Source organism: Octodon degus, unplaced genomic scaffold (genome assembly GCF_000260255.1).
Source record: "Octodon degus isolate 3935 unplaced genomic scaffold, OctDeg1.0 scaffold00036, whole genome shotgun sequence".
Taxonomy (NCBI): domain Eukaryota; kingdom Metazoa; phylum Chordata; class Mammalia; order Rodentia; family Octodontidae; genus Octodon; species Octodon degus.
The window spans coordinates 17351588-17361287 of NW_004524612.1; the positions used below are offsets into that span (position 1 = coordinate 17351588).

At 35.4% G+C, this 9700-nt stretch overlaps 1 protein-coding gene and 1 pseudogene across 1 annotated transcript in view; both read right to left on the reverse strand.

The window, feature by feature from the left end:
• LOC105740900 (zinc finger protein 596-like) overlaps positions 1-3293 on the reverse strand; it is a 4812-nt gene extending 1519 nt beyond the window's left edge. Inside the window, exons 1-3 of the mRNA XM_023714640.1 lie at positions 3042-3293; positions 2411-2873; positions 1791-2324 (exon numbers count right to left, since the gene is read on the reverse strand). Coding sequence (XP_023570408.1) covers positions 2305-2324; positions 2411-2873; positions 3042-3293 — 735 coding nt within the window. The 3' untranslated portion in view covers positions 1791-2304. The remainder of the gene's footprint in view (positions 1-1790; positions 2325-2410; positions 2874-3041) is intronic.
• Positions 3294-4180: 887 nt separating this feature from the next.
• Positions 4181-9700, reverse strand: part of LOC101563500 — a 26520-nt pseudogene continuing 21000 nt past the window's right edge.

Here is a 9700-nt window from a genome sequence, read left to right on the forward strand (position 1 = left end):
ACAATATTATGCAGGAGAATTTGAAACATCCTAAAGTAGAAAGTGTTTTTAAAGTGTATAAGGACCTGAATATAAACCTGTATGCACCACAATGAAGAGAAATATAAAAATCATGACTCTCTTTTCTAAAATATAACAAAAACCCCTCATGTCCATTATAGAATCCATAATCACTACAGTAAAAGTAAAAATTTGTCAGGGAAAAATCTACTTAAAACATTTGATTATATTACAATACATATTATAAAAAGTATGCTCAATATTTTATCATATAAATATACCAATGCAGGAGCCGGGGAGATGGCTCAGTGGAATAAGTGCTTCCCTGGCAAGTGCAAAGGACTGAGTTCAATCCCCAGTTCCACCAAAAAAATAAATAAATAAATGTACCAATGCAAAATGTCACTTAATATTTACATGAAAATTATTGGCCTTAAGTATAGCACTTGCTATATGTATGTTAAACATATAAGAATCTCTGTTAAGGAATAAAATTTTAAACTAAAATTATTGGAGAACACACACAAAGGATGGTGACACTAACATTAATTTATGTGCAAAGCGAAAATAAGCGTATAAAATATATGCCAATTTGCCAGTAGAAATATATATGGTACAGCAAATGCTTTGGATCTGCCAAGTCAAATGTATGAGCATATGTCATTACAGACTAAATGAAATAAGGCAATTGGTGCTGTTCATTTAAAATTTATTTTACAACTTGTAGATTTATATCCACACATTTATAGTAATTTCTGCATTAGACAAATTACATAGATTTTTAAAGCATAGTTCATGAAATACATTAAGGATACATTTGAAGAAACATAAATAGGACAACCACTAAGAATATATCTTAAAAGTAGCATTTGATAACATGTGAAATTCACATCATACTTTGATAGCAGAAATTACATAAAAATTGACAGGTTTTATTCTAAGGAAATAAAGATTGCATACTGATCTTTTTCTTCAGGAAACCAAGATTTTATGATCACAGAAAACCATTGTTGCTGACTCTGGTTCCACAGGAAACAGTGAGTGGCTGTCACTCTGGACTTTTCTTGGCAAATGCGTCCTCTACTTGACTTCCCTTGCTAGAAAGGAAAACACTGAGCAACCTAGTGAAGGTCACATTCCTCAGCTAGGTCCTGATAACAGAAGGTGACATCAGCCAGGACTCTGTTGAGACATACACTGAGCCTTGTGTGTGGAAACCCAGACAACTATCAACCTACAAGGCTAAAACAAACTTGGAGGGCAAAGGAATGAGGCCCTTATGAAGACTAGAGGTGCAATCAGTCGGTAATTCATTTAAAATTCCTCGAGTGCTTCCTAAGTTACAATTTCTGTTTTCCAGGTAGAGTAAAAAACCATACACCTACAGAATGATCTTATTTATGAATTTATTTATTATGTATTTAGTACAGGGTCTAGAGCGTCTCATTACAAAGATCACACGTGTAAGATTCTCCTGTTTTCAGCCTCCCAAGCGCTGGGACTCTAGGCTAGCACCACCACGCCCAGGCTCAGTCTCTCTCGGTGTACTGGGGGCGGGGCCAGCATGGCATGCTGGGGATCACACCCTGGTCTCTGCGCTCTGCCTCAGCATGTGCTTTTGTCCACTGAGCCATCTTGCAGTCCCCAGAATGACTTTATTGTACATTTTTGTATGTGTTCAGTCACATCACAGAAGTGCACAGTACAGAGATCACCATTCCACACAGTTAGAACCGTGTTATGATTCCTGTCCTCTGTGAGCCCTCTCCTGCTGGGTCCTATAAGAACACTGGCTGTAGGCTTTTGGATACAAATAAATTCAGCAAGATTTCTCTGACTTGTGCCTTTGCTTGGGGAGTTTATTTACCAACTAAAACATTTGTAAAGCAATGACCTTCATATACATTCTCTCATGTGTGTCTTCTCATGTGTACCTGTTGAAGGCAACAGCATGAAAGCTTTCTCACACAGGCGACATTCATATGACGCCTCTCCTCCCTGTGCTCTCATGTATCTACCATGGTGATTACACAGAAGGCTGCTCCACACATGACATTAAATTGTTTTCTCTTGTGCATATTTTCTCATGTTTAGTAAGGTGAGACGATCGAGTGAAAGCCCTCCCTCATAGATGACATTCATAATTTTTCACCCGCATGTGTCTTCTCATGCCTGGTAAGGTGACCTGATTGAGTGAAGGCTTTCCCACACAGACGGCATTCATATGGTTTCTCTCCTGTGTGTGTTCTCTTATGGATAATAAGGTTAGATAAGTGATGAAAGGCCTTCCCACACAGATGGCATTCATGTGGTTTCTCTCCTGTGTGTGTTCTCTCATGGCGAACAAGGTCAGAAGACTGAATGAAGGCCTTCCCACATAGATGGCATTCATGAGGTTTTTCTCCACTATGTGTTCTCTTATGAAATTTAAGGGTTTTAAGAAGAGTAAAAGCTTTTTGACATACATTACATTCATATGGTTTTTCTCTACTATGTGTTCTTGCATGCATAGTAAGGGCAGATGACTGAATGAAGGCTTTTCCACATAGATGGCATTCATATGGTTTTTCTCCTGTGTGTGTTCTCTGATGAATTTTAAGGAAATTAGAATGAATAAAAGCCTTCTGACACACATTACATTCATATGGTTTTTCACCTGTGTGTTTTCTCTCATGACAAATAAGGTTGTATGATTCAGTGAAGGCTTTTCCACATAGATGGCATTCATATGGTTTTTCTCCTGTGTGTGTTCTCATATGAATATTAAGGGTTCCACAGCGAGAAAAAGCTTTACCACATGTGTTACATTCATATGGTTTCTCTCCTGTGTGTGTTCTCTCATGACGAGTTAGGTTATATAGTTGAATGAAGGCCTTCCCACAGAGATGGCATTCATATGGCTTTTCCCCTGTGTGTGTTCTCATGTGAATTTTAAGGGAATTGCAATTAGCAAATGATTTCTGACACACACTGCATTCATGTGGTCTCTCTCCTGTGTGTGTTCTCTCATGGCAAATTAGGTTACATGATTGGGTAAAGACTTTTCCACATAGATGACATGCATATGGTTTTTCTCCTGCGTGTGTTCTCTTATGTATTTTAAAGGTTTCATGATGAGTAAATGCTTTTTGACACATATTCCATTCAGATGGCTTCTCTGCTGCGTGTGTTCTCTCATGCCTTCTAAGATCATATTGCCTATTAAAGGCCTTCCCCCATATAAAGAACTCATATGGATTCTCTCCTGTGTGTATTCTCATATGAGATTTCAGACTACATGAATTCTTGTACATTTTCCTACATTGATGACACTTATAAAGCATTTTATCAGTGAGTGTTTTCTGATTGTGATAACATTTAGCAGATTGACTGAAGTTTGTTCCCAACATGCAGAGTTCATTTCCAGATTCAGTAGTCTCTTGTCTTAATTCTGACTGATATATGAAGGGTTTACTACAGAGATTGCCTTCAAGATGTATCTCCTCATTCTGAGCATTTTCCTGCTGTTTAAATTTGAAATATTAGTTTGATTTAAAACATAGCAATTCATGCATATATAATTTCAGAGTATTTTGTAAAATATTTCTTAAGTATCTTAACATTTATTGTCCATTTTGATTGCAAATTATACTGTTTCGTGAGTTATTAATCGTTTCTCATTTGATAATGTATATAATATTTGCTTTAATGAAACATTCCTTTGTCTCTTCATGTTTGAATTCTGTAGAAAATGTAATTTCCACTGTCACTGTACATATACAGTGTGAATATAGAATGTGATTTAAGAAATTTTTGATGTCAGAGGAATGAGCTAAACCTCTTAACTCATTTCAGCTGAACGGTGTTTTTCAGTACGAATGATCTATTGTGGATCGCAAATCAGCTCTTGTTTATTACATGCTCATATATCTTCATATACTATGTCATCTAAATAATAATTCTAGGTTAATCCATGAATTCAAGAGATAACGAATTTGGTTTTATTTACATACAAGTATAATAATTCCAGGTTGGAAAAATATTTTTATCTACATTATCAAATGTAAGTTGTAAATTTAGGTAAAACTATGCTTTTGTTATGATTATTCATAATGATTCAGAACTTATTTTACATTTTAAATAATCTCAAAGTATCCAGAGCATATGGTGTAGACATTCCCTCTTAATGCCTTACAGAGAGCTATCCCGCATAAATGTTCCCTGTAGTCACTGAAAGTACTTTCAAGTCTGTGCTAGCATTCATGAAGAGAAAACTTACCCGGGGCTTGACGCTGTCTGGCTTCTTCCTTTTCACAGGTCCAGTGGCTATCTGTCCCCCGGCATCAGGGCTGTTGTTTTTCTCTGTAATAATTAGAAACACAAACAAGGAACATGAAATTTTAAAATGAAAACGACAAACTCCTTGAAGTGCCATGTATCGGCTGCTCGACAATAGGCTTTTTTGTCCACTCAGTATGAGGATTCCACAAGGAATCTGACTTGGAACGTGGACACACACATAGAGAAGGGCTGACAGCGTGCTGAGTTCTCAGTAGTTCATGCCACATATCAGGATGGAATTGAAAAACTGCATGAAACCTAATGATAATAGGAACATGAAGTGCCTCACACTTTGGGACTCTGAGTACCTTCTACTTATAAGGCTGTAACTATTACTTACAACTTTAAACATCTAAGTTATCTCAAGAAAAATATTTAATGTCAAGTAAATAATGATAACAAAGCAAGAATTACCCAATTAGATAATAAGTGATCATATTTGCATTGAATGAATTAGGTATGAAATGAGATGTTAATAAGAAAACAAAGTTGGATTTTTTTTTTTTTTTTTTAATGTAGTTAGGATCTACAGGGTCTCACAGCGCAGATCAGACTTGTAGTGGTCTGTCCTGTTTCTCAGCCTCCCAAGTGCTGGGGCTACAGGTGCGCCCCACCAGGCCCAGCCTCAGTCACCATCTCAGCGGGCCCCAGGGGTGCTGCCAGCACAGCAGGCCGGCATCGAACCCCAGAGCCTGCGTCTGCCTAAGCAGGCGCTTTAACCCGCTGAGCTGTCTGGCTGGCCCTTCAAGCAAAGAAAGACTTACGTTAAAATTTTTAAAATGTTCCTCTATTTTTGTGGTATATATTTCTTGTATAGGAAATTTATATTCACCTTTGTAGTGGACAAATGTATGAAATATAATATTTAAAAAAATATCCATTTTTTTTCAATTCACTCACCCATCTTTAAATCTTTTCACCCATTTTCTGTTTTGTTTATAGCTCATGTTATCGTTGCTCATATTTTTGTTGTTTTTTGAAGAATAAAAAGTAATAATAGAAAAGGAGCATCAGAAAGGATATAAAATTTCACTAAGCAAAGTAACAGGAATTCAAAAATGGTTGCTGTATTGCCTGCTGTTATCTTCAAATTAGTTGTTTAGGTTACATAATATAAAGGTGCAAAATTCATTTAGAAAAAACAGAGAAGTTAAAACAAATCAAAAAGAAAAAATAGTAAGACTAAAAAACTGCTCATTTCAATAGACCATCAGATGTTGGCACTACAATTATCCAAATAATCCTGCATGTATATAGATACATAGATATATAGATATATATATATACACACATACATATATATCCTTTTTTTTTCTCCTTTTCCTCATTCCAATTTTTCCTTCCTATTGAACAAATTCTTTCTCCATCACAGTATCTATTGTTCATTTCAGAATTTATTTACTCTTTCAGGTTCTCACAGTAGCAAGAAAATATGACAGTTCAAACCTGTTTTTGATGTGAACTATTATAGGAGTCTAGAGCCAGTATATTACATGTCGTAAATCTTCATTTACCTTGATCGTCCTCTCAGTGTCCGGCCTGTCTCACCTATGTGAGACATCTATGCTATTTAATTTCTTCTGTATATTTTAATTCTATTTTTTTCTTAGTTTGCCGTACCTAAATGAAGGACAGCATGCACTGTGCAAGCTCGGTGTCTGATTCAATTTCATCCACATATTTCTCAGGCGCTTCTACTTTGTTTCAAATTCATCAGTCTTTGGAGAGAAGCCATATGTTATCTTTTTCTGACACCACATTTCTGAATACTTGAATTGTTGTGGGACATAAGGTGGTTCATGGATTTAGCTCTTACGAATTGTGCTGCTATAACTATTTGGATGTACGTACGACTCTGCTATGATGTAGAGGGCACTTTTGGAAAAATAAGAATTGTAAAAACGGGTCATATGAAATTTCTGCATTCACTTCGATGGGAAATATCCACGCTGCTCTGAAGATTGGCTGTGGAAGTTTTCATTCCACTCACGATTTAGCAGGGTGCTTTTTTCATCCCAGACACACTATCAGTTGTTACTGTTTTTAAAAAAAGTCCCACACAAAATTAAAAAATATATATACGTATATTTTACAAACAATACAAAATTTTACTTAACAAAATAATAGCAATTCAACAATAGTTGCTGTATTGCATATTATTGTGTTCAAATCAGTTGTTCAGGGTGCCTGGTTGTTATTTTGCACTTGTTCTAGGTTGCCTTGTGCGAGTGCAGGAAACTTTATGGGTTTCACCTATACTTCTCTCACGGCCACTGATATCCAAGGTTTTTTCATGTTTTTGGACATTTGTAAACGTTTTGATCAGTACTGTTCATCTCATTTGCAAATTTTATGCTTGGATCTCTTATTTTATGTGATGTAATTTGTTTGAATCCTTTTATACTCTGCAGAACAGTCTCCATGTAAAGAAGACCTGGCGAGGTGTTTGTTTTTCCAATTCCTTATGTTTTCTCTTTAATGGATTGATGAACAGATTGATTCTTAATTCTACAATTTTTAATGGTGCAATTCTGTCTGTCCTCTATATAGGCTATCTATCATGTTACCTGAAAATAACAAGTAGAACTCATCCTTTCCTACATACACCATTTTAAATTTTATCCCTTACCTGACTCCTTTAGCTGCTCTCATGAAGATTAAGTTTGACTGCATTGGCTACCATGTGCATCCTTTTTCTCATCCTTGCAGAGGGAGTGCTTTCTGCTTCCCCCCTTAAATTGATTCTAACCATTGGTAAATCATAAACTAACAGCTATTAACAAATTCTGTTAAGTTCATTCTATATCTGTGTTGCTCAGAACTTTTTAATCAAGCAGTTCTTTTGGATTTACTCAAAACTTTGATTTCATTGAGTGATATTAACATGTGAATTTAGATATCACTCCTGTTTGTATGTTGTATTTTAGGTTTTTATTTCATTTTTGGTATTCTGGTTTAAATCCTTGTTGCTCATGATACTTGGTTTTATAGTGATGACGTTCATTCTATTCACAAACATCTTCCTGAAGGTAGTTTCATCTGTGATCATTAAAAAGATTTGTCTAAAATGTTTTTTTTTTTTTGTACTTTGGTGTCTGCCTGCTTACTGAACTAGAATGGTGCAAACTTCCACAGATGAGTTGGAAAGAATCACATCATTTTCTAATTTATTAATTAGTACTAGGACTGTTACTGATATAATCTACTAGAAGATTTTATACAACTCATGATTACATAAGATAAATTTGCTAAATATTGTGATTTTTTTACTCTGTTTCAATTTGATTATTTCATTATTAACTATTTGTATATATTTTTTGTTAAGCTGTACCAATGTGCATAGATGTATAAATGCATCAATTTCTGTAAATGTCACCAGAATGTTGGGAGAAAAGAGAAAATATCATGTCCCATAGTTTTGATGCAACAAAATTGATACTAGTGTAACAAACAATGTTGAACCAGTCCTATACATTTACTGCCCTTGAAATAAAAATATTTAGTAAATTCTTCACAGCACTAGAAATATAATCCCAAAACATATAAGTGAGGACAATCCACTAAGAGAAAATGTTAAGGAAAATCTACAATCAAACAAAAGCAGACATGTCAGTGTAGCATATACAAAGTATACAACAAACAGTGAGAAAAACAGCAACATATTGACTTACGTGTACACATCTAAAATAGAATAGTGTACACTAAATAAAACACAGACATCTATGCATATATATTTTTGAAAAGATTAAATTTCCAATAATAAAAATTCAACTTTGTTAAAAAACTATTTTGAAAACTGTTCATTGACATGCAGAAGAGTAAGCTATCTTCCAAAAGTTCACTTATGAAATTTGTATACATGATAGAGTATTCCTTACTCATAATCAACACAAAAATCATGTCAAGATCGAACAGTAAATCTCTTGAAGAGACAAGACCAGGAGGGTAACCAAATATTAACTTTGTATCTCCCATATACTTTAAATACAAAAGATAACCAGAGTGATTGAAAACTGTATTTTGCAAACTCATTGCCCCGGCTATCGTCTCTACTGAAACAGCATTCTCACTTTTACCTGCATTATGATTTTTTGGGAAAGCTGTTTGTTCTCCCTTCCACAGGATTTGTGTTTCATCCTGGTGAAAAACAAACTCCGATTTGCCATATGGACATCCTGTTGAGGACAGAGTAAATACAGATTGTTAACTTCATAGAAACAAATACTTTGCACTATGACGAAGGCCGAGGAAGCCTTCCTAGAAGATGTACGAAGGATGTAGATAAGAAGCACAGGCAATGAGTTAAGCGAGAGAATAGTGGAGGTTGTTGCTTAGATTTGCAGGTAGAAATAAAATCAAACAAGCTCAAATGTCACTTGAATTTAGTCTTTGAGAATACACAGACACACTCACACACACTAAAGAGAAATAAAAAAAAAAATCATCTTTTCTAAAAATTACTAGAAGCCTGGACTTGAGTGAGGGAGGAAGAAGAGAGGGCAGGGGAAGAGAACGAAGGTGTGAGATGGGTTCTACACATGCTCCCCTCTCCACAGTGTAACCTTGTGGACTAAACAAATAATGCTAAAAATGAAGAAAATATGAAGAGCCTAAGATGGTTACTACACGTTTTCACATGTAAAAATATACATTCTTCCATGATACAGAGTACATAATTTAAAACAGCATCCAATACAAGCTTCTCAACTATAGTTGCAGTCCTTTAATTTTCACAGGTATCACAAGCCTCATCAGAATGGATGACAAAAGTCATCCATAAAATACCTGATATATTTATAATGTCCGTAAGTTTTACTTCTTTGAGTGCTCAGCATTTCAAGATTCTGCCTCATTACATCCCCAAATAATTTTGAAGGGTATTTAGAGTATGATAAAAATATATTTTATATAAAAGTAAATGAAATGAGCTTTGACATGGTTGCCATATACAAGAATGAACCTGAACAAACACGGTTAGGGACAAGGGTCACATATCCTACAAAATGTGGGGTGATGACAAATAGGATGGAAGGCAGGTGCATACATAGTTAAATAGACACGTGGCTAAAGAGACTCACCCAGGGATTGCAGGTTCCTGAGGGTTTCCAGCATCACAACTCTGTAGAGCTTTCTCTGTGCTGTGTCCAGCAGAGCCCATTCCTCTGGAGTGAATTTGATGGTCACGTCTTCAATGGTGATTGATTCCTTTTTTATTATTTATTGAGAAATAAATATGAATGAGGCAGTTTCATAGCTCATTAATAGGACAGTTTTGATAATCAATACACTGTACATTGTTATCTTCTTAGTGGTTATCCATAGTATAAGAAGCAGACAGGCTATTCTGCCCAAACACTGTTAGTACACCTCTTTCTTCTCA